The 24,922-nt window shown below is 54.8% G+C and overlaps 1 protein-coding gene and 1 long non-coding RNA gene across 5 annotated transcripts in view; one reads left to right on the top strand and one right to left on the bottom strand.

Moving 5' to 3' along the window:
- The window catches only part of EPPK1 (epiplakin 1), a 31,019-nt gene extending 16,764 nt beyond the window's left edge, over window positions 1–14,255 (top strand). The window contains exons 3-4 of the mRNA XM_085049875.1: window positions 250–358; window positions 10,862–14,255. Of these exons, the coding sequence (XP_084906001.1) occupies window positions 250–358; window positions 10,862–14,139 (3,387 nt within the window). The 3' untranslated portion in view covers window positions 14,140–14,255. The remainder of the gene's footprint in view (window positions 1–249; window positions 359–10,861) is intronic.
- Window positions 14,256–15,180: 925 nt separating this feature from the next.
- Window positions 15,181–21,223, bottom strand: LOC146442627 (uncharacterized). 4 transcript variants are annotated; one of them, XR_014850321.1, is made up of 3 exons: window positions 18,337–20,285; window positions 16,045–18,224; window positions 15,181–15,948 (listed from the first exon to the last, which is right to left on the bottom strand). It is a non-coding gene; the product is annotated as an uncharacterized LOC146442627 (long non-coding RNA). The 4 variants fall into 4 exon arrangements; XR_014850322.1 differs by lacking the exon at window positions 15,181–15,948 and having other exon boundaries at window positions 17,452–18,224; window positions 18,337–18,999; window positions 19,272–21,223; XR_014850319.1 differs by lacking the exon at window positions 15,181–15,948 and having other exon boundaries at window positions 17,452–18,224; window positions 18,337–21,223.
- Between the last annotated feature and the right edge of the window lie 3,699 nt (window positions 21,224–24,922).

Raw genomic sequence — 24,922 nt, 5'->3', positions numbered from 1 at the left:
ACCTTTTGATTTTTTTCCTCGTTTTAACCTTGGGGAAGAATGTTTCTATTGTGAATAATTCTTTTGCTATTGGTGTTTGTCTATTTTTTTCTAAATATTATTTTAGCATTTATGATCCCAGTGAGGGAATTTCCTTCATTATCTCTTTTCTTTACCACCACCCACCCACATCAGGTGCAGCTTTGAAGTGCCTCCCCCGAGCTGTGTTGTGTGCAGTGCATTGAGGCTTTTTCTTTGCTCGCCTTTCAGGAACAGAGGAGCCAGCCTGGGTTATCTCAGGTCATTTTTGTGAAGTGTGTCATCCGCATTCTCCTCACTCAGGTTTCAGCGCAGGTCTTTGTTCCATACGGGTGTTGCTGTGAGCAGTATTTTTATTCTCTTCCTCTGTTTTCTTGCATATGCTGGCTATTTTCCCCAGAAGCTTTGCAGGACAATATTCAGGTTGCAGGTTTTCAAGCCTGATTTTTGCATGGAGAGCAGATTTCTGAGTGGGTAGCATGCCAGGTTTGAATTAGATGTCACTGATGTGGGACACAACATCTATGTTTGGTCTCCATGCCTCAGCCTGTCCTGCTTTTCTGGGGGTGTCTGGAGCACAAATACCCTCAGCCCAGAGTGGTTTGGTCTCTCACTGTGCTTTCCCTCCCTCCGTGAAGCCTCTGTGGGGATTGATCCTCCAAGGATCTGAGAGTGTACGTGACTGTGCTGTACTTTTAATCTCTCCATCCACAGTGAAACCTCTGTTCCCTCCTGCTCCTTTTGCCCTCCTGTGTCCTGAGCTGACTTAACCCACATACCATGCTCCAGGAGAGGAACAGCCCCAAAGCCACTGTGCCGTGGAGTTCAGGGATGAATAACTCTACTGCTGTTTAATAGAAGGAAACTTTGCCTCCTTAAATGTGCTGCCTTGGGCTGTTCGCCCTAATTAACCCGGTAATGTCCTGGAAAATGGACTTTTGGCCGCAGCTTGTGTAGCTGAGACCTGGGAATGAGGGTAGAGGAGCTGTGGGAAATCCTCACCATAACCTGCTGTGGAGCCAGGAGAATTGCATGGGTTCAGAAGGTGATGGGACAAATTAATGGGAGAGAAGTCACAGAATCATGGAATGGTTTGGGGGGAAGGGACCTTCTCATCCCACCCAGTGACATGGGCAGGGACAACTTCTGCTAGACCAGGTTGCTCAAAGTCCCATCCGACCTAGCCTTGGACACTTCTAGGAATGGAGCAGCCACACCTTCTCTGGGAATTCCATTCCAGGGCCTCACCACCCTCACAGGGAAGAATTTCTTCTAATATCTAATCTAAACCTACTTTCCTCCAGTTTGAAGCCTTTTCCTCTTGTCCTGTCTCCCCAGGCCCTTGTTCCAAGTTCCACTCCAGCCCCTTTAGGTACTGGAAGGCCACAATAACGTTTTCCAGGAGCCTTTTCATCCTGGAAACTCAATTCTCCCTTCCATGGAGGCAACAGCCAGTTTGGGTCACTGGGCTGTGTCTGCACTGCTGCTGTAACATCTGACTGCATCAGTGCCAGCGTGGTGTCCCTGCAGCTGCTGCACTGTGCCACAATCTGGGACACTCACAGGGACAGGGCACAAGCCACCCTGGGCTCTGGCAGCACCGGGATCTAGGCATTGGGACTGGCAGGTGGTGAGCTGAGGTCTCCAGGATATTAAACAGTCACAGCCAGGAGTGCCAGCCTGCCTGCCTGCAGAGCCTGTGGACCTTGTCCTCTGTGCCACGCTGCCTCCTCCCCTGCCTCCCTCCCCACCTTCCTTCCTCTCCCACCTTAGAACCATCATTTGAGTTGGGAAAGCCCTGTGAATTCAACTGCTCACCCAGCACAGCCAAGGCTACTTCTAACCCATGTCCCCAGATGTTGCATCCACATGTTTATGGAACACTTCCAGGGACGGAGACTCCACCACTGCCCAGGGCAGCTGTGCCAGGGCTGGACAGCTCTTTCCAGGGGGAATTTTCTCAATATCCCACCTAAATCTCCCCTGGCACAGCTTGAGGACATTTCCTCTTGTCCTGTCCCTCATTCTCTGGGAGAAGAGCCTGACCCCACCTGGCTACATCCTCCTGTCAGGGAGTTGTGGAGAGTTAGAATGTCCCCCCTGAGTCTCCTTTTCTGCAGGCTGAGCACCCCGAACTCCCTCAGCCTCTCCTGATGCTTCAGACCCTTTCCCAGCTCCATTCCCTTCTCTGGACACACAGGCAGCACTGGGCTGGGGAGATGAGGGACTGGAGCATCTCTGAGGGAGCTGGGCCTGGTCAGCCCTGAGAAATGACCACTGAGAGGTGTCAAACCGGGCTCTGCTCCATGGTGACAACCACTGGGACATGAGGCAATGTGCAGGAACTGATGCTCAGCAAGTTCCACCTGAGCATGAGGAAAAACTCCTTTCCTGTGCAGTGACTGAGCGCTGGAAGAGAGACCAGAGAGGGTGTGGAGTCTTCCTGACCAGAGATATTCCACAGCCAGCTGGACACAGCCCTGTGCCATGTGGTCAGTGATTGTTGCTGTTGAGCAGCTAGCAGAGTAATGAAGGCACCAGTTCTCAGTGGCAAGAAGGAATGACCTTTATTGTTTTGATTTCATCACATATATAGAGTTCTCAAAAGTCACCCAGATTGGTCAGTCAGAAGCCTTCCCCCAGGCCTGATTGGCCAGGCCTGCACTGCCCAAATTCTGGGACACTGTTCCAACAACATCCAAACTTTATCTTTATTTACAAAACACAAGAAAACTTCTCATGGGAAAAACCTGTGCTAGCCGCAAGTGATGACCCTGAGGATGACCCCACTATGGCTCCTTCCCACCTGACCCATCCTGGGATTCTGTGAGTCTGGGATTTTGTAACCCCACTATACCCAATCCAACCCACACCCCCACTGTGCCCAGGGGCACATTTGAGGATGAGCTGCTGGCAAAGCTGAAAGTGGAAAACATAAGAATGGAAGGCCCTGCTGAGGCACAGACAGGGACTCTCCCTCCCTCCCTCCCTGCAGTCTGAAGGCAACCTGCTGGGGAAGCCCTGGGTCCCTTTTGGTGGGGTGCAACTGGAATTTCTCCACAGCACAGCAAACCCCATGTTCCAGAGCACCTCTTGGATTCCTGGATATTGGGGAAAGATTCCTCCCTGTGAGGATGGTGAGGCCCTGGCACAGATTGTTCAGAGAAGCTGTGGCTGTCCCATCCCTAGAAGTGTCCAAGGCCAGGCTGGGCAGAGCTTGGAGCAACCTGGTCTAGCAGAAGGTGCGTCTGCCCATGGCAGGGGGTGTTGGAACTGGATGATCTTTAAATTCCCTTCCCACCCAAACCATCCTGTGATTCCATGACTCCTGAGCTCCTGGCAGAGGCACATCTGCCTTTGCTCATGGGCACATTTTGGGAGTGCTTGGCCAAGCACCACAAGCTGCCACCATTGGCATGAATCTGGTCCCCAAAGGCCACTGTCCACATCTGGTGTGGCCTCTGTCCACACCTATGCTCTGTCCCAGTGTGCCTCAGGGGACAACAGGAGTATGGCTGGGGGAACCTGAACCAGATCTTAAGCATGATCCTTCCCCTCGCTGTGCTCCAGAGGGAAATTCAGCTGCCAGGAAGCCAAATGATGAGCAACTTCCCTGGGAAAGGTGCAGGAAGCAGTTGCAGCCGTGGGTGAATTCCTGGCACCACCCCAGTGACCTTACCACCATCCCTGCAGCTCTGGCACCACCCAGTGCCACCAGCACCATCACTGCACCGTTGCCACCACCGCAGCACCCCCAGATTATCTCCCTCCCGGCTGCAGCCACAGCCCAGGTGCTCTGAACTCCAGGAAAATCCTGGCCGATCCCTTTTCACCAGAAACGAGTCAGGGCAGAGGACACTCGACAGTCCCTTTCCCACAGAGATCAGAGTTGTGCAATCTCTCTCAGCCGGAATAAAGAGCATTTTTGTCCGTGTCCGTGTCTGCCTGCGCCCGTCCCCTGGGCGTGGGGCTGGGCTGGCTCCTTGAGGCTTTTGAAAGGGAACATTTTTGTTATTTTGTTGTTTTTGTTGTTTTGCCACGGGGTGGTGCCGGGCAGAGGGACACCTGGTGCTGCTGGATTTCTCTGGTTATTGGTGTCCCTTGTTTGGCAGACCAAACCCTTTGGGACAAACTGGTTAAGCCCTGCACTCCTCGTGTCCCCTCATCCCCTGGGATTGATGCTTTAAACCCTCTGATTTCTGGCCAGACAAGCGAAAACACCGGTCAGACTCAGATCCTCTGACAAGGATTCCTTCTGATAAGGATTCCTTCTGATAAGGATTTCTTCTGATAAGGCACTTTATCCTTCTGATAAAACTCAGCTCCACCAACACGAGGAGCAGAGCCAAACAGCAGTGTGGCATAAAAAGGGGCCAGGAAACCATCAGAGACCCCCAAAGACCCCCAAAGCACCCCCAGACTCATTTTGGAGGCTTCCCCCACAGGATGGCACATAATTCACAGTGTTGCATCCGATAGTGTAAAATTCCCCCCCCTCAGGGGAAATACCTGAACAATTTAATGCAAATTAACCCACTGAATTCTTGTTTTTTGGGCCCCCAGCCCTGATGAATGAAGATTGTGACCATCACTCCTGTTTGGTTTTTGGACACCAAAATTGCAATGGTCAAGTCTCATCACTGGGAAATAGCTGGTGATAACTTTCCCTTCCATTATCTATTATTTTTTTTTCTTCTCCTTATATATTTTCTTAAATGATATTTAGATTTCTAAATTTTTATAGATAATAACCAAAGCAGCCACATCCCTCCTTCCCACTTCAAGGAATTAAAGCAATCACATTGTTTTAAAATAACCCCAGTCATGTATTCACGGGTCATTCAGTGTCGTTTCGCTCTGATACACCCCAAGGGTTGGATTAATAAGAAGTCTGCCGTGCTCTGCCTGTGCACAGAAGTTTCTGTTGCCATCTCCATGTCAGGCGTGGGCTCTGTGCATCACCTCAGCATGCTACAGGTCCTGGAAAACATCCTCAGCAGCCACAGGTCCAGGGGCTCAGGGATCAACACTCCCAGGATCAGCTGGAAGGGAGCTGGGAGCAAAGTCAGCACCTGAGCTCTGCCACCGGAGGTTTCCCAAATCAATCCCTGAAGGAAAACACCCCCTGAACACCCCAGTGCTGAAACATCCTTGGGAAAGGCATCTCCCAGCCCTCTGATGTGGTTCATGGCTGCTTCAGCCAACACTCCCACACCTTCCGGCAGGTGAGGCTGCGGGGCTGGGGATGCCCAAGCTCAGGTGTGTTCATGCCAGGCTTCCCAGGAATCTGCAGGACCAGCTGGTGAGTCAGCAGGAGCATCCCGGGGGTCTGAGCCACTCTCTGTGCCTCTCAGCCATCCAGTGCCACAGGATCATGGAATTACCCCCAAATCCAGCTGTTCACCCAGTGGTGCCAAGGCCACTACTCTCCCATGTCCCAAAGTGCCACATTTACATGGCTGTTAAATCTCCCCAGGGGTGGGGAATTCACCACTGCCCTGGGTAGCCATGCCAGGGCTGGGCAGCCCTACATTGGTAAGGTTTTTTCCCAATATCCCATAATAATAATAATAATAATAATAATAATAATAATAATATTTATATATGTGTGTTATACATATATTTATATAAATAATTCCCAATAACTTGGGGTCATTCCCTTCCATCCTGCCCCTTGTTCCCTGGGAGCAGAGCCCAAATCCCACCTGGCTGAACCCTCCTGTCGGGGAGTTGTAGGGAGTGAGAAGGTCCCTCCTGATGTGACATGAACTGTCCCCAGACCCACATCATCCACCCACCGACGGATCTGCACAGCCTGGCTGGGCACCCCTGGACTGTTTATTCTGCAGGAAATCTCCAGGACTGGGAGCAGCCTAAGGAACAGTTTCCCCTTGGGATGGACAGCTGAAAACCCATCCTCCTTACACCCCTGTTTCCAAAATCTCAGAATTAATCCCTCAGTCCTCATCAGGGAAGAATCCGGTTGGTTCTCCACGGAAGAGAGGATGATCTGGGAGGGGCATGAGGAGACAAATCAGCATTTCCAGCTCTGTCAAAGCCACCTGGTGCCCGTGAGCGAGGTGGAGCTGCTCTGAGACCGGAGGAGGTGATGCTCAGACCGACACACCGTGGGTGACGTTTGTCATCATGGGTGATGTTTGTCACCAGTTACACCCCAGGCAACCAAGGGACAGCAGCTCCACGTGGCCGGTGGCTGCTCTGTGGACACAACCCACATGTGCAAGTGGTCAGAGGAGTCATGCCCCGGGCTCTGGGGAGTGTTCAGTGTGCTGTCCACAGCTCTAACGGGACCAGGGCTGTGGGACACATCCTCTGTGGGGAGATAAACCACAGCCTGTCAGGTGCAAAGAAACCTCCGAGGGAAGCTGCCAATTGCTGGCACTTCAGAGGCATCTAAATGAGCTGTGCCAGCTCCACACAGTGCTCCAGGACCACTGGCACAACCTCTGCCAGGGAAGAGGTTCCCTTCCTCACAGGGAAGAATTTCTTCCCAATACCTCCTCTAAATAAATCTAAATTTTCCAGTTAAAAACTTCCCTCCCCCCTTGTCCTGTCATTCTCTGCCCATGATAAGAGAAATGCAATTAGTGAAGTTCCAGTTAGGCTGCAATTACCAAGTTTGAGAGCAGATGTCAGGCAGGGAAAGTCGTCAGAGCAGGGAGAGAAGACACCAGGACCAGGTCCTGTATCCACCTCTCCCCCGAGGACAGGGGACCTCCTGCCCAGGTGTATTCCCTGGAGCCAAATCCCCGCGGTGAGTCAGAGGGAAAAGCTCTCCGTGTGCTGATCAGCCAGTCTGGCGAGTGCCTACGCCAGCAGGAATGTGCTTCTGGAGCAGGACATCCAGGAAAGGCAGGGCCACCAGGGCCACCGAGGCACTCACGGCCACATGGGACATGGTCACACACCGGGCTGTGGGCAGCTGTCCGTGCTGCCTCATCCACGCCTTGCACATGCACTGTCACGTGTGTCCAGGGTCACAGAGAGTCACCCACACCTTGTACATGCACTGTCACGTGTGTCCAGGCTCACAGAGAGTCACACACACCTTGCACACTGTCACATGTGTCTGCATCCACCTGGAGTCTCAAACACGCCTTGTACATGCACTGTCACATGTGTCCAGGGTCACAGGGAGTCACACATGCCTTGCACACACACTGTCATATGTGTCTGCACCCACCTGGAGTCACACACACCTTGTACATGCACTGTCACGTGTCCAGGCTCACAGGGAGTCAGACACGCCTTGTACATACACTGTCATGTGTCCAGGCTCACAGGGAATAACACACGTCTTGCACACACACTGTCATATGTGTCCAGGCTCACAGAGAGTCACACACCTTGCACACGCACTGTCACATGTGTCCAGGCTCACAGGGAGTCACACACACCTTGTACATGCACTGTCATGTGTGTCCAGGGTCACAGGGAGTCACACATGCCTTGCATACACACTGTCATATGTGTCTGCACCCACCTGGAGTCTCAAACACACCTTGTACATGCACTGTCACGTGTGTCCAGGCTCACAGGGAGTCAGACACGCCTTGTACATGCACTGTCACATGTGCCCAGGCTCACAGGGAGTCAGACACGCCTTGTACATGCACTTACATATGTATCCAGGCTCACAGGGAGTAACACATGCCTTGTACACGCACTGTCACATGTGTCCAGGCTCTGAGAGAGTCACCCACACACAGAGTCACACCAGAGCCCACACTGTCACACACAGAGTCACACCAGAGCCCACACTGTCACAGGCACATGGAGTCAAACAGAAGTCCACAGAGTCACCCAGGAGCCCACAGAGTCACCCAGGAGCTCACAGTGTCAACCAGGAGCTCACAGTGTCACCCAGGAGCCCAGAGAGTCACACCTAACCCCACACAGTCACAGAGGAGTTCACAGTGTCACCCAGGAGCCCACAGAGTCACCCAGGAGCCCACACAGTCACACAGGAGCTCACAGCATCACCCAGGAGCTCACAGTGTCACCCAGGAGCTCACAGTGTCACCCAGGAACCCCCAGAGTCACCCAGGAGCCCACAGAGTCACACCAGATCCCACACAGTCACACCTAACCCCACACAGGAACCCACAGAGTCACCCAGGAGCCCCCAGAGTCACACCAGACCCCACACAGTCACACACACACCGAGGCACAGACACCTGAGCAGGTTGACAGGGACACACACACTGTCACAAATGCTCCCATGCACACCCACGGCACACCCATGTCCCCTCTCTGTCAGCCCAGGCATGGCTACAGGGACAAACTTGGTCTCTGTCCTGGCTGGGAAGGAGGGACAGCTGCAGGATGGTGGCTGCAGCTCTCACCCAGAGCAAAAGCAGATCCAACAAGCCCAGATCCATGGAGACCTCCACGGCAGCTAGGACCATGGGCAGGGCTGTCCCCAAACATCTGTGCTGTCAGAAAAAAGTGGTGGCTGAGTCCAAAAACCTCCTGGAGAGATTTGTGTCCCACATTTTGCACTGGGACTGCTCCCCGTGCCCCAAACCCTGCCACCCCTGGGCTGGTGGTCAGTCCAGGTGTGTATTCCAGCTGTGCTCCGGGTGTCAGCACAGAGCAGATCCTCCCCTGGCAGGGGCGGGGAAGGGAAGGATTTAAATTGGGCACTTGGCTCCTCGTCTCACCTGGCTGGGAGTCGGCAGGAGGAGGAGGAGGCAGAAGAGGAGGAGGAGGAGGATCAGAGCCTGCCGGCGATCCAGCAGCTCTGGATACACTTCCAAGAGGTAGGACAGAGCCCACCTGAGGGTCATCGAGGCCACCACAGGGGACCTGCACGGGAATGGGGACCTCTATCCCAAACTGCTGAGAATCCCGGGATTGGTGAGCAGGAGGTCTCCAGGCAGAACTTGGTCCTTGCAGGGAAGGGACAAAGTGACAGAGTGGCACCAGGGCTGACTGGAGCTGCTGCTCCGTGTGATGTATTTTGTGTCGCCGATGCTTCAGCTGAACTGGGGATGCGGGAGGGAAACAGCCGGAGCTGCAGGACCCTCCTGAGCCTCACCTGGGGTCGCAGGCTGTGGCTGGAGCGGTAGGGCTTGGCCAGGATCCAGGCGAGGAGGCTGCGGGCGAGTGCTGGGCTGGAGGTATCGCTGTGATTTCCCTCCCCAGAGCTGGGGACCCCCGCGCTGTGGGGTCACCCCGGCTCGCTCCGGCTGGAAAACCGCTTCCACCGGAGCCTCCCGGGCTGGGCTGCTGCGACAGCTTGCCGAGCCAGCCAGCCCCTGCCCCGGGAGCTGCGTGTGCAGCCCAGCCCCGGCATCAGGAGGTTGATTAGAGACCAGCAAATGACAGGCTGCGGTTAGGAAACGACTTTGCAGCGCCGAGGGTTCACACGACATCCGCGTCCTACAAAGGTGTCGCCGGCTCTAGGGTGTGACACCGCTCTCCGGGAGTCAGTGCCACCCCAGCAGGCGGCACAGCCAGCCCGTCACCTCCCGGCTGCATCCTCAGAGCTGGGAAGGGATGGAGAGGAGCTTGCTGGAGGTGCAAGGTGGGAGAGAAGCACCGGCAGGATCCCCGGAGAGCAAGGGCTGGGCTGGGACTGCTGGGGTGAATCTCTTCCCCCATCGTGCTGCATCTGCCGCAGCATCAATCCAATATTTAAATGGATCAAAAGCAATGACTCAGAGACTTTCCGACCAGTTAGGTAAACAGTCGGCGACTTAAGCTGTGACCCTGATAATGAGTTAAACGTGTCATTAATTCAGTCACCACAGTTTACAGGAGATGGGTGTTCCCAGAGAAATGCTCTGGGTTTCGATTCTGCTGTTTTTACAAGACGGTGGCCTCATCGCTGCACAATGTTGGGGATGCTGCAAATTTTGTTTACAGGGCTTCCCAAGGGGAGCAGGTGACAGCATGTGAGACATCCCGTGAGTGGGTGGCATCCCTGCCTGTGGCAGGGGCTGGAACGAGATTAGTTTTAAGGTCCCTCCCCACCCAAACTATCCTGGGATTCCATGATGCATCTGTGATTGCTACATCAAAATAGACAGAGCCAACAGGAGGGTGATAAGAAGGGATTTGGGCTCTCTGCCCACCCAGTGGCCTTAGAACAACAGAAAACCCAAAGATCCATCCCAGCTGTAGCAGCAGCGCAGCTGGAGAGAAAACCTCCATCAGCTTGGACTTGCTGCTGCCCATGGATCTGAGCAGCCACTCGTCCATCCCTGAGGCCATTCCCGTGTCCTGTGGACTGCCAGAGTGTTGTGGGATCACACAGCGCCCAGGAAGATCCACACAGACAGCCACGTGCTGGGCTGTGCCTGTCACCCTGTGTCCCGCCATGCTCACAGCCAGCCTGTGACCAGCACAGGGCCAGCCAGGGCGATGGTCTCAGAGGACAGAAAATTACTGGCAGCACCAGCCAGCAGCTCTCTGAGGCTGTGGCATCATGTCAGGAAGTCACTGCTGTCTCTTGGCATGACCTGAGCTTAGGAAGAGACCACCAGTAAAATCTGCCAGTGCCAGGGTGGCTCCAGGGAGCAGGGAGGGAGCAGCGAGGTGAGCAATGATCCTGTCTCATGCTGGCACCTGGTGGCATCAATCCAAACGTGTTGTGTCACCCAGGAACAGAAGAGAAAGGTGGTTGAGGCTCCAGGTTTGAGGCAGTGTTGAGCTCTGAGAGAGCAGATTGGTCCTCAGGGGGCTGGAGTGAGACCAAGGTGTCCGTGATGATGAGATGATATTTTTTTGCCTGGTGCACATCTGTCACCAACCTGTGACATGTCCTCGGAGCTCTCTGCCCACCCCAGCTGCACTCTGACCCTGGGATTGCTCTGAGGGAGCAGCAAAGCCCCAGACCCCACTCCCTGCTTCTCCCTGGGCTCCTGCAACCACGTCCAGGAGAAGGCTTCCTCCACACCCACCGTGAAAACCACACATGGATTTGTGTCTTACTACAGTCTCTTTGTTTCTCCCTCCTCAGACACACTCAGCACCCCACAGGAGCAGGATTCTTCCCCTTTGAGGATGCAGAAAATGAGTGGATGCTCCCAGAACAACAAGTCGAGCAGCACAGGGAGTAACCTGGTTGCAGGTGAACACAAAGAGATGGGCGGGGGCGGCAGTAACTTCATCGCCGGAGTCTTCATCCAAGCCAAGCACAAGAAGTTGAGTATCTATGAAGCCATGATGAGGGGGCTGCTGACCCCAGGCACGGCGCTGGTGCTGCTGGAGGCACAGGCAGCTTCAGGGCTGCTCACAGACCCCTTGAGGAACGAGCAGCTCTCGGTGAAAGAGGCTCTGGCTCAGGGGCTCATCGGCCGGGACTTCTACGAGAAGCTGCTCTCAGCGGAGGGAGCTGTGACAGGATACACAGAGCCCTACACAGGACACAAAATCTCCCTGTTCCAGGCCATGAAGCAGGAATTCATTGTCAGGGAACACGCCATCCGCCTGCTCCAGGCCCAGATCGCCACCGGCGGCATCATCGACCCCGTGCACGGCCACCGCGTCCCCGTCGAGGTCGCCTACCAGCGTGGCTACTTTGACCAGGAGACGAGCCAGTTCCTTTCTAACCCCGAAAATCAAACAAGGACTTGCTTCGACCCCAACACCCACGAGAACCTGACGTACCTGCAGCTGCTGAGCCGCTGTGTGCCTGACCCAGACACGGGGCTGCTCATGCTGCAGCTGATGGACAAGGGCTCCATGCTCTACCAGCTGAACGAGGATGCCCGCAAAGCCCTGCAGGGTGCCCGCACCACCCTGGCCGTGGGGCTCTTCCAGGGCCAGAGCGTCACCGTCTGGGAGTTGCTCTTCTCCCGCTATGTCCCTGATCTCCAGAGAGAGGAGCTGCTGAGGAAGTACAAGGAGGGCGCAGTGAGTATCCTGCAGATGATGAACATCCTCACCGCCACCGTCACGGGGGCAGAAAGGGAAAATGGGGCTCTGGGCTCATGCACAGCCAAAACCAATGACAAGGTGAGGTCGTCACCCCCAGCTCAGGACACACAGTCCCAGGAGCAACAGTTGAGGAAATCCTTAAAGTCTGCAACAGTCCGTGTCACTGCTGGAGAGTTCCGGGGGCAAAACATTTCTCTGCTGGACCTGCTCTTTTCCAAATATGTCCCTCAGGGGAAGCGGCAGGAGCTGCTGGAGCTGTACAGGGCAGGGATACTGACCACGGAGCAGGTGGCCACTGTGGTCACCACCATGGTGAACAGAGCAGAAGCGGCGAACGCCGCGCTCGTGGCAAATGCCAGGAGCTCACACAGGGCAGTGGCAGCGGCAGGGGAAGGTGGAGAGGATTGTTCAGCACACCTGGATGACAATTTGAAATCCACCACCATCACCGTACCGGCTGGGGAGCTGCAGGGAAAGCAGGTGTCCCTGTGGGATCTGCTTTTCTCTGAGTATATCCCCGAGGAGAAGAGGCAGGAGCTGCTGGAGCTGTACCATGAAAGGTTATTAACTCTGGAGCAGATGACAACCATTGTCACCACTCTCATTAAGAAAAAAGAATCCACAGGCAGGAAATTCCATGTTACAGTCAAGAGTTCCAACAAGGACACTGTGACAGCAGCAGGAGAGGAGGGTGACAACTCCCCCAAAGAAGAACCATGGGAAACAACCTTAAAAACCACAGTGGTCGACATAGAGGTTGGGGAGTTTCAGGGCCACAAGGTCTCGCTGTGGGATCTGCTCCACTCCCACTATATCCCTGAGGAGAACAGGAAGGAGCTCCTGGAGCTGTACGAGGCAGGTGAGTTAACCCTGGAGCAGGTGAAGACTGTTGTCACCACCATAGTGACCAAGACAGCAGAAGCAGCAGCAAGGGCAGAGCCAGAGGAACCTGTGAATGATCCCAGGGCAGAGCCAGAGGAACCTGTGAATGATCCCAGGGCAGAGCCAGAGGCACCTGTGAATAGTCCCAGGGCAGAGCCAGTGGCCACAGAGGCTGAACTCACCTCCCTGCACGGTGACAGAGCTTGGGAAGAGACCCTGAAGGCCACCACAGCCGAGGTGTCAGTGGGGGACTTCCAGGGCAGGCAGATCTCCCTGTGGGACCTGCTTTTCTCTGACTACATCGCCGAGGAGAAGAGGCAGGAGCTGCTGGAGCTGTACCGTGCAGGGACATTGCCCTTGGAGCAGTTAACCCTTGTTGTCACCACTCTCATTAAGAAAAAAGAATCCACAGGCAGGAAATTCCATGTTACAGTCAAGAGTTCCAACAAGAACACTGTGACAGCAGCAGGAGAGGAGGATGATGACTCCCCCAAAGAAGAACCATGGGAAACAACCTTAAAAACCACAGTGGTTGACATAGAGGTTGGGGAGTTTCAGGGCCACAAGGTCTCGCTGTGGGATCTGCTCCACTCCCACTATATCCCTGAGGAGAACAGGAAGGAGCTCCTGGAGCTGTACGAGGCAGGTGAGTTAACCCTGGAGCAGGTGAAGACTGTTGTCACCACCATAGTGACCAAGACAGCAGAAGCAGCAGCAAGGGCAGAGCCAGGGGCACCTGTGAATGATCCCAGGGCAGAGCCAGAGGAACTTCTGAATGATCCCAGGGCAGAACCAGAAGCAGCTGTGAATAGTCCCAGGGCAGAGCCAGTGGCCACAGAGGCTGAACTCACCTCCCTGCATGGTGACAGAGCTTGGGAAGAAACCCTGAAGGCCACCACAGCCGAGGTGTCAGTGGGGGACTTCCAGGGCAGGCAGATCTCCCTGTGGGACCTGCTTTTCTCTGACTACATCCCCGAGGAGAAGAGGCAGGAGCTGCTGGAGCTGTACCGCGCAGGGACACTCCCCATCCAGGAGCTGCTCAGCACCACCAGCAGCCTCGCCAGTGACAGCCACCAGAGGCACTTTGGAGCCCTTTCTGCACACATCGTGGATCTGCTGCGCTCCGAGGGCTCCTACATCACCTTTGGCCCCTCCCAGGAGCGCAGGGTGTCGGTGTGGGAGCTCCTCTCCTCCAAGCAGGTCTCTGAGTACAAGAGGGAGGCTCATCTCGATACTTACCCCTCGGGAGGGCTGACAGTGAACAGGATCACCATCACCACCACCATCACCACCAGCCTCCAGCACGAGAAGAGCCACTCCTGGCACCACTAACACCCATCCTGGCAGAGGAGGGTCCTGAGCACCTCTCCACGTCCCTCCGTGTGTCACAGCAGTGACAAACCCACGTGTGGAGCGGGGTGGGTGTTTGGTTAAACTCCTGCTGTCTCCATTCTGGCTGTGCTGAGATTTCTTTTGCCCAGCAGAGCTTTCCCAGAGGGGCTCTGGGGGTTGTCCAGGAGCCTTGGGATTGCACTGTGGGCTGGAGAGGGGAGCAGGCAGAGACCCCAGGGTGGGAGCTGTGGGCAGCAACACCAGCAGAGCCCCAGGAGAGCCACAGAGACCCCCTGCTCAGGACAGCTGGGACCCCAGCCCTGCAGCACAGCAGGGGCAGCATGTGGGGCTGTGGTGGCCTGTGGGACATTGAGATCTGACCTGTCCCTCAGTTCTGCTGCAGAATGCCTCTCCGTGCCTCCACGGAGCACGAGGACACTGCAGAGAGCAGGATGGCATATCCTGAGGTGCTTATTGTCCCATCTCATTGTTCCATCCCACTGTCCCATCCCATCCATTTGTCCTATCCCATTGTCCCATCCATTTATCCCATCCCATTATCCCATCCCATCCCATTGTCCCATCCATTTGTCCCATCTCATTGTCCCATCCCACTGTCCTATCCCATTGTCCCATCTCATTGTTCCATCCCATTTTCCCATCCCATCCCATCCATTTTTCCCATCTCATTGCTCCATTCCATTTTCCCATCCCATCCCATTGTCCCATCTCATTATCCCACTGTCCTATCCCATTATCCCATCCCATCCCACTGTCCTATCTCATTGTTCCATTGCATTTTCCCATCCCATCCATTTGTCCCATCTCATTGTCCATCCCACTGTCCTATCCCATTGTCCCATCTCATTGTTCCATCCCATTTTCCCATCCCATCCCATCCATTTGTCCCATTTCATTGCTCCATCCCATTATCCCATCCCATCGTCCCATCCATTTGTCTCATCTCATTATCCCATCCCACTGTCCCATCCCATTGTCCCATCTCATCATCCCATCCCATTTTCCCATCCCATCTATTTGTCCCATCTCATTGCTCCATCCCATTTTCCCATCCCATTGTCCCATCCATTTGTCCCATCTCATTACTCCATCCCATTGTCCCATCCCATCCATTTGTCTCATCTCATTGTTCCATCCCATTGTCCCATTCCACTGTCTCATCTCATTGTCCCACCCCATTGTCCCATCAATTTTTCCCATCCCATCACTCCATCCCTCTGTCCCATCTCACGAGGACTCACAGAAGCACAAGAACAATGAGACACAGGGAAGGAGATGAAGGACAAATGGACTCCTGGGGTGCATGGCACAGCAGCCATGTCCTCCATGTCTTCTCCAGCCCAAGGATTGTGGATTCTTCTCCAATCCACCATGAGAGCAGCTGAGGCTGAAGGAATTCTGCACCCTCGGGGTGGCTGGGCTGAGGAACTCCACATGCAGGATGTCCCAGGAGCTAAAAGTTCCTCTGTCACACCCTGGGATGCACTGAGGGCTGGGATGGTGTCCTCTGTCACACCCTGGGACACACTGAAGACTGGGATGGTGTCCTCTGTCACACCCTGGGACACACTGAAGACTGGGATGGTGTCCCCTGGGACAAACTGAGGGCTGGGATGATGTCCTCTGTCACACTCTGGGACACACTGAGGGCTGGGATGATGTCCTCTGTCACACTCTGGGACACACTGAGGGGTGGGATGATGTCCTCTGGCACACCCTGGGACACACTGAGGACTGGGATGATGTCCTCTGTCACACTCTGGGACACACTGAGGACTGGGATGATGTCTTCTGTCACACTCTAGGACACACTGAGGACTGGGATGGTGTCCTCTGTCACACTCTGGGACACACTGAGGGGTGGGATGATGTCCTCTGTCACACCCTGGGACACACTGAGGACTGGGATGATGTCCTCTGTCACACTCTGGGACACACTGAAGGCTGGGATGGTGTCCTCTGGCACACTCTGGCACACACTGAGGGCTGGGATGGTGTCCTCTGTCACACTCTGGGACACACTGAGGACCGAGATATTGTCACATAGGGAGGGAGGACTCACAGCCAGCATGGGGAAGGGTCTGCAGGGACTCAGTGCCACCTTCAGCCTGCCCGAGGAGCCGAGCCTGGGTGAGCTCCAGATGGCTCCTGGGATTCGGGTTGCACTCCCACAGGAAGTGCTGGATTTTCCAAAAAAGCAGCTGAAAAGAAAGCAGGAGGTTGCGCGAGGGGAGAGCTGAATACATTTGCATAGCTAAAAGCTCGTTGCATAACGGGACGAAGCAGAACGGTCTCCGAGCTCTCCCGGGGGCACGAGGGGAAAGGAAAGGTCAGGAGAGAGAATCCCATCCCTGTCGGAATGTCGCTCCACAGTGGATGCACCGGGAAACGCCTCGGTTTTGTGGGAGAAGAACGGGGTGAGAGCAAAAGCCCCAGGACGGGACCTGACCTGCTGAAAAAAAAAATCCAAAAAACAGGAAACCAGCAAATCCCTCGCTGTGCCCACAGGCGTGAGGGAGAAAGCAGGGGGAGTGCCCAGAGCAGCTTTCCCTGCAGAGTGATCCCAGAATCACGGAATCATGGGATGGTTTGGTAAAAAGGACATTAAAATCTATCCCATTCCACCTCCTTCCGTTAGATCCAGTTGCTCCAAGTCCTGTCCAACCCAGCCTTGAGCACTTCCAGGGTTGGGGCAGCCACAGTTTCTCTGGAAAACCTATGCCAGGGCCAATCTAAATATCCAAATCTACTCTCTTTCAGCGCAAAGCTGTCCCCCTTTGTCCCCTGTCACTGCATGCCTCGGTGAAAAGTCCCTCTCCAGGGACCCACACACATCCCACAGCAGTGCCCTGGAGTGTGGGATGTGGTGCCCACCTAGCCCATCACCCCCCAGACACAGCCAGGGGGCTTTTTGTGCCCCAGGCAGGCTCTGTCCTTCCTTTTCCAGCAGCCACAAACGTCCTCCGAGCGTCCAGCCCAATTTCCTCACGTGCAAACCCCTCCATCAGCAGAAGCAGACCCACTCCTGGCTCCCTGTTTGTCCCTGATAAGGCCACCCTGGGTATTTTTATCTCCAGGCACATCTGTCCTGCCAGAGCTGCTCCTGCTCTGCGTTCCTCCTGCATTTCTGCTGGTTTTGCACAGGGAATTCACGGGTTTTTTGGATTGTTGGTGCTCAGGCTGTACACAAAACCCTGTCTAGCCCCTGGAATCCTCTGCCCCTCTGGAAAAACATCCCAGGGCAGCTGAAAACATGCCACAGCCTCGTTACACTCAAAGCCACATCCCTCCTGAGGTTGCTTTTCCTCTTTAATCACTTCCATGTCGTATGCTTCGTGGCACAACTGTTTGTTCAGTGACTCCAGGGCATGACTGTGCATTCGGGTCCATTCCTGATGGTCCCATGACTGTTCCTTTAGCTTCAATGTCACCTGTTCCTGCTCTCTGTGCTACCCCAGCTCACTCACTCACCGCAGTTGGTATTTATTGACAAAGCTGTTGATAAAAATATTAAATTAATTTGGCTTCGAGAGCATGTATTCTCCTTTATAACTCCCAGCACACTCCAATCTCTGAGGGGCAGACAGGGCACAGCACATGTCTCTGTCCCACCTATGCAGCAGCCAGGCTGTCACAGGGGACAGAAGTTTCCTTTTTGGGGAGTGCAAATTGTTCTGGTTTCTCCCACAGCACAAAGAATGGAGCCCTGGGGTGTCTCCAGCACCTTCTCCCCAAATCCAGAGGTCACACCTAACACCAGCTCTGTGTGTTGCGTTTTTCCTCATGAAAAGTTTTACCTGGAAGATAAAAAGGAACAAACCAGGCTGTTACAATGAAGTTTTGCCCAATTTTCCACCGAATTGGTTCCACTTCTTTGTCTTAATCGAAGCTCAGAAGGTTGTTGGGACAGGGAACTCCTTGGCTATGACATGACAGCTCAAATTCCTCCCTCTGTGACAGCCAAGGCTGGGGATTCTGGAGAGGTCAGGATCCTGGAAAGCAGTGGGATCACAGTGGGATTTGGCCTGAAGCAACTAGCAGAGATTTCAATGGGAAACCACAGCCTGGAGAGCAAGGAATATCCTGTTAGCCGAACACAGAATTCAGGAAACTCTGGGATTCAGGAAACTCTGGGATTCAGGCTCTCAGCCACACACAGCACCACACCATCCCCACCAAGAGCTCTGTCAGCCCAGCTTCAACCCTTGTGAGTCAGGAAACCCTGAGAAAAGCCTTGTGGAGCAGCAGTGAACTCTCCCAGGAGCAGCTGGGGAAGGGAGGTGGCAGCAAAGGCTGACACAAACCAGGTGCCCTTTGTGCGTGACCAGCGACAGGCAATGGGCAAAGTCCAGCAGCTGTCTCCAAAATACAACCAGCCTGCTCTGAAATACAATTATTCTGCTTCAAAATACAACTCCTCTGCTCCCAAATCCAACTGGCTTGATCCCAAATACAACCCCTCTGCTCCAAAATCCAGCCAGCCTGCTCCAAAATACAATTATTCTGCTCCAAAATACAATCCCTCTGCTCCAAAATCCAATTACTCTGCTCCCAAATACAACCAACCTGCTCCCAAATACAACCACTCTGCTCCCAAATACAACCCCTCTGCTCCAAAATCCAACCAGCCTGCTCCCAAATCCAACTGACTTGATCCAAAATACAATCCTTCTGCTCCCAAATACAACCCCTCTGCTCCAAAATCCAACCAGCCTGCTCCAAAATACAATCACACTGCTCCCAAATACAATCCCTCTGCTCCAAAATCCAACTGGATTGATCCCAAATACAATCCTTCTGCTCCAAAATCCAATCACTCTGCTCCCAAATACAATCCCTCTGCTCCCAAATACAACCAACCTGTTCCCAAATCCAACTGGCCTGATCCCAAATACAACCCTTCTGCTCCCAAATCCAACTGGCTTGATCCCAAATACAGCCCTTCTGCTCCAAAATCCAACCAGCCTGTTCCCAAATACAATTACTCTGCTCCCAAATCCAATCACTCTGCTCCTAAATACAATCCTTCTCCTCCAAAATCCAACTGGCCTGCTCCCAAATACAATCATTCTCCTCCAAAATCCAACTGGCTTGATCCCAAATCCAATCACTCTGCTCCAAAATACAATCACTCTGCTCCCAAATACAACTGGCTTGTTCCCAAACACAATCCTTCTGCTCCAAAATCCAACCAGCCTGCTCCAAAATACAATCCCTCTGCTCCCAAATCCAACTGGCTTGATCCCAAATACAATCCCTCTGCTCCAAAATCCAATCCCTCTGCTCCCAAATACAATCATTCTCCTCCAAAATCCAACTGGCTTGATCCCAAATACAATCCCTCTGCTCCCAAATACAACCCTTCTGCTCCCAAATCCAACTGACCTGATCCCAAATACAACCCCTCTGCTCCCAAATCCAACTGGCTTGATCCCAAATACAATCACTCTGCTCCCAAATCCAACTGGCCTGATCCCAAATACAATCCCTCTGCTCCCAAATACAATCCCTCTGCTCCCAAATCCAACTGGCTTGATCCCAAATACAATCCTTTTGCTCCAAAATCCAACTGGCTTAATCCCAAATACAATTACTTTGCTCCCAAATACAATCACTCTGCTCCAAGTCCAACCAACCTGCTCCCAAATCCAACTGGTCTGATCCCAAATACAATCGCTCTGCTCCCAAACACAATCACTCTGCTCCCAAATCCAACTGGCTTGATCCCAAACACAATCTTTCTGCTCCAAAATCTGACCAGCCTGCTCCCAACTGCAATTGTCCTCCAAAATCCAACCAGCCAGCTCCAGTGGGAGCAGCTGCTGACAGTGCTCCCAGGATCCTGACCTCCACCTCCCTTTGTCACCTCTGCCCTCAGAACCCCAGAATCACAGAATTGTTGAGGTTGGAAAACCACTCTGAGCCCAACTGTCCCCCCAGCATTGCCAAGGCCACCACTGAACCATGTCCCAAGTGCCACATCCACATGGCGGTTAAATCCCCCCAGGGATGGGGATTCCCCCACTGGGGGGGACAGCCCTTTCCAGGAGTTTGTCCCTCAGCCCGTGGCTTGTCCCCTGGTCTGTCCCACATCCCCTGGCTGTGCTCTCCCACCTACCCCCTGCCCCATTCCCAGCACAACCTCTCCCCCTATTCCACCCCTCAGCTGCCATTCCCTGCCTCCTCCCACTCCACGGGCAGATTAGCTTTCCCGAGTGGATTCAGATTATCCCATTTTTAGCCACAACCAATTCCAGCCGATGTCCTCATCCCAGCAGCTCCCGTGGTCAGCCTCACCTCCACGCTCGCTGGCTCCCTTCCCACTTCTGGAAGCACTTAGGGAAGAGCTGGAGACGTGTTTCCTGCCCAGCGGGAGCACAGGCAGGGCTGGAACGTGCAGAATGAGCCATTCCAAAGGCTGCAGCCCCCTCTCTGAGCTCTCCGGCCCGCCCTGTGCCCCGGGGGGATGTTTTCAGCAGCACCAGCTGTGGAAGCAGTTCCAGGAAAAATGCTCTGCCCCTCTGCCGGGATTGCTCTGTGTTGGATTCCTGTGGTACCTGCGGGGTCCACACCTGAGCAGGTCACGTTTTGGGGATGCTGCAGGTGAGGAGCTGCAAGGTGGGGCAGGTTAAAGCCTGGTGGGAACTCGGCAAAAATGGATTCTGAGGATCGACGTGGCCAGCACAAAACTCCTCAGAATCCACGGACAAACGTGCTTGGACAGAGAGAGAGCAGCAGAAAGATGTTTGCCAGACCCACGGCGCCGCTTTGGCACCTAAACCTTCAACCCGGCAAAGTGCAAGCTGTGCAAAAACACATGACATCATCACATCCCAGCCCCGTCCATCAGACACGGGTAAAAATAGCCTCACGCCAAGAGGGGCCTCCCGGCAGGGAGAGGGGAAGGGAAATCGGGAGCTTCCCCCAGCTCCTGGTACATCCAAATCCTACAAAAATAGTGTGGGGTAATGCTGGGGGGTGTCCTGCTCGGGGGGTGTCCTGCTCAGGGGGTGTCCTGCTCCCCAGGGGTGTCCTGCTCAGGGGATGTCCTGCTCAGGGGGTGTCCTGCTCGAGGGATGTCCTGCTTGGGGGATGTCCTGCTCGGGGGATGTCCTGCTCAGGGGGTGTCCTGCTCAGGGGGATGTCCTGCTCAGGGAATGTCCTGCTCCCCAGGGAGTGACAATCCCACTGCATGGCGGCACCAGAGCGTCCCCACAAACCCCAGAGCCTGCAGGGGTTCCCGAAAGGGGTAAAAGCAAACTGAGCTCAGAGGGGCTCAGAAATCACCACGGATTCTGTCAGGTTACAGTCGATGTTCAGGGGGATTCATACCTGAGACTCAAATTAAATAAGGTAAGGAGATCCAGGCTGGCTGCACATGTGGGATAATCACCTCCAGGCTGGGAAGCAGTTTCAAGGGCCAACAGCACCGTGGAGGTCCTGTCCAAGCCCTGGTCCTGGAGGGATCCATGCCCAGGGCATTTGGGGACAGGGGTGACAGGAGTGTCACTCTCCAAGTGCCGCCTGCCTGGAGCAATGGAGACAGAACTCGCCCCCAGCAGCAAATCCTGCCTGCCTGTCCTCCCACACACCAGAATCCTGGATGGAAACCAAAATACGAACCTTTAGACCTGTAATCTCACTGCTGAGATCCCCAAACTCCTCAGCCAAGAGTCACAGCCCAAATGGAGGCATCTGAGGTGTTTCTGTGCTCAGGGCAGGCAGAAAGGAGTTCAGAGGAGGGGCTGATGGCAGCACAGCCTGCAGCATTCCCTCCTGGAACCCTTTTTCCAGACTTTCCCAAGATCCCTGACTGCAAACTGTGGTGGGAGAAGGTGAGACTGAGCAGAGGGACAACCTGAGAGGGGCTGGCAGAGGGACAGGTCAGAATCTGGGACAAAAAGGTTTCTGCTGCTGCCCCACACCAGGGAAATGGAAATGGCATTCCTGGTGAAGGAAATGTAATCAGCTCCAGGGCATGAGAATTTCAGAATTGTTTGGGTTGGAAAAGCCCTCAGAGCCCATCAAGTCAAACTGTTCCCCAGCACTGCCAAGGCCACCACTGATCGTTGTGGATCGTTGTCCCCAAGTGCCACATCCACACGGCTGCTAAATCCCTCCAGAGATGGGGACACCACCACTGCCTGGGGCAGCTGTGCCCTTTCCAGGAAAGGCTGGACTGCTCTTTCCAGGAAGGAATTTTCCCAGTATCCCACCTGAACTCAACTTGAGGTCATTCCCTCTTGTCCTGTCCCTCATTCCCTGGGATCATAGCCTGACCCCACCTGGCTGCATCCTCCTGTCAGGGAGTTCTAGGGAGTGAGAAGGTCCCTCCCACCCTGAGCCTTCTTTTCTCCAGGCCAATTCCAGCCACCCCAGCTCCCTCAGCATCTCCTGGTGCTCCATCAGAATTCCCAGCTGGAACCCTGGGAGCAGCCAGGGGCAGGAGGTCACATTCAGCATTGAGAGTGTGGAAGCCACCAGGATGGAGCCCATTTCTCCCATCTTTGGTGACTTGATGGCTGGGACAACCTGAGGAGGGAGGACTGTGTGACATCCAACTCCTGCTGCTGGTTGGTATTTATGTGCCTCAAAAAACTTTAAGGATCCTACTAGGAGCTGCTTGGTGGAGCCAGGACAGAGATATGAGAATCTCCAGCCAGGGATGTGTCCAGCATGTGGGTGACAACATGTTGGAGATTCCCAGAGCACCTCTGAGGACCAAACACTTCCTGCCACAAAACTGGGAGCAACTCTCCAGCTTGTACCTGAGCTCACCATGTCCCTGCATCCTATTTTGGCCCATTTCCAACTGTGGATCCCGAGGGGAAAAGCACAGAGACCTGAGCAGGGGCTGAGCTGTGTTTCATCAGCTGCAGCTCCTGGCAATCCTGTGGAGCCTCTGGAGCCAGGAGCTGCATCTGCGTCTCTGGTTAATAGCCCTCAATCAATTTTTCTCCCACAAATTTGCCTAATGGCTTTTAAAATCCCTTTAAAATCTACTTGGGCCGCTGCAAACGCCCCGTGGCAATGAATTCCGCCGTGGATCACGCCGAACACTCACCCCAAGGAACAGTAGAAGGTTTCCCTCCTCCGTGTATTCCGCAGCTCCGTCGGGTATTCCAGCTGCTGCTCCATGTGGAATGACACGCCTGGAATGAGCAGGCAGGACAGATGTGCTCTGCTGTGTGTTCCCCAGGAAAGGAAAAGGGAGTTGTAGAAGGAAGATAAGGTGTGGAATAGTGAAGGGCCTCTCCCCGTGCTGTCCCTGCAGTCCAGCCCTGCATGTCCCCAGCTCAGCTGAATAACTGGTTTCACATGAAAACTCATCCACACCTCTGCCACCCCTCCCTGTGCCACCAGAACCACCCAGAAACTTCGGTGGCATCAGCAAACTCTGCCAACTCATTGCTCATCCCTTTTCTGGGAGGGGGCTGGAGGTAATGAGAGGCAGGTCCACGTGGAACCAGAGTGGGCCAGGGACAGGAGGTGGTCACAGGAGTGCCACTGGGGATTGGAGTCAGCCAAGGACAGGAGGTGGTCACGGAAATGCTGCAAGGGCAGTGAAGATGCGGCAGATGGAAAAGGTGCTTTGGGTGTGGCGCGTGGTTTGTGTTTGGTTGCAACTTTTTTATTCCTCGTCCTTGAACTTATTCCCAGACGCACTTTTGACTTCGCCGTGATAAGAACCGGGGGTTGAATTCCCTTCCAGCCCTGTCTGGCACACATGGGACAAGGTCACCCACCGTGGGAGCTTGTGGCACCTGGCACAGACACGGAGGTGTAACGGGGGGTGGATGGGTGATGGGAGGTGGCCCAGGGGTGATGATGGGGGGTCTTTGCCAGGGGGTCACACCGACACGGTGACAGTGACAGCGGGGACTTCCCCAGGTGGGCTTAGACACGGGGCTGACATGTAGCTCTGTCACTGTCCATATCAGTGTCCCAGGGCTGCAGCTGGTGGCACCAGCCAGTGGCCCAGCAAGACCTGGTGGTGGCCCACACCAGGAAACACCTGCTGCTCTCCTGTGTCAGGCTGGGATGTTGTGTACGATTATCTGCTGTGCACCTCCTGCGTCACCTCGCCCAGAGCCACCTTCGCCGTGGTCCCCTCGGTTAACCACGGCGGCCAGAGGAGCCACAGGCTGCAGGGGGAGGAGGTGCCCAGACCCAGCCAGGCGCCAGTACAGCACGGAAGAAGGGTGGGACAACAAATAGTCGGGCTAAAAGTAACTGGAGACGGCCAGAAAAAGAAAAAAAAAATCAACCAACGAGCCAGACACTTCCCAGCGGAATGAAAACGGCGCTGGGTGGGGGGTGGTGGAGATATTTCGGGGTGCCCAGGGCCCGGCGAGGGGGTCCTGCAGGGGTCCAGCCCCTGGCAGTCGCACGGAGTTGTGGCCACTCGGGAAGGTGCCGCGGTGGCCGTGGGACGTTCGGGGACGATTGTGGGGAGCCGGGAGGAGGGGAACCCCCCGAGACGGGGCTGGGGGCGGCAGAGGTCGGGGGGAGGCTGGGCAAGGAGGCACCACCGGCATGGGACGGGCTCGGGAACGGGGCTCCGGGGGGTGGGACAAGCCCCGGGGCCCCGAGCGGGGGCAACCGGCGAGTGCTGGGGGGGGGCGCTGAGTGCCGGGGGAGGACACCGGACACGCACCGGGCGGCCCCGGGGAGGGTCGTTCCCGGCGGCGCATCGCGGTCCGGGGTGCGGGAGGTGCCGGGGGTGCGGGAGGAGCTGGAGGTGCGGGAATTGCTGGAGGTG

The sequence above is a fragment of the Lichenostomus cassidix genome, chromosome 2 (assembly GCF_008360975.1).
Source record: "Lichenostomus cassidix isolate B80296 chromosome 2, HeHo_3.0, whole genome shotgun sequence".
NCBI classification, from domain to species: domain Eukaryota; kingdom Metazoa; phylum Chordata; class Aves; order Passeriformes; family Meliphagidae; genus Lichenostomus; species Lichenostomus cassidix.
The sequence above is the reverse complement of the archived record's forward strand: the minus strand, read 5'-3'. Positions and strand labels throughout refer to the sequence as shown.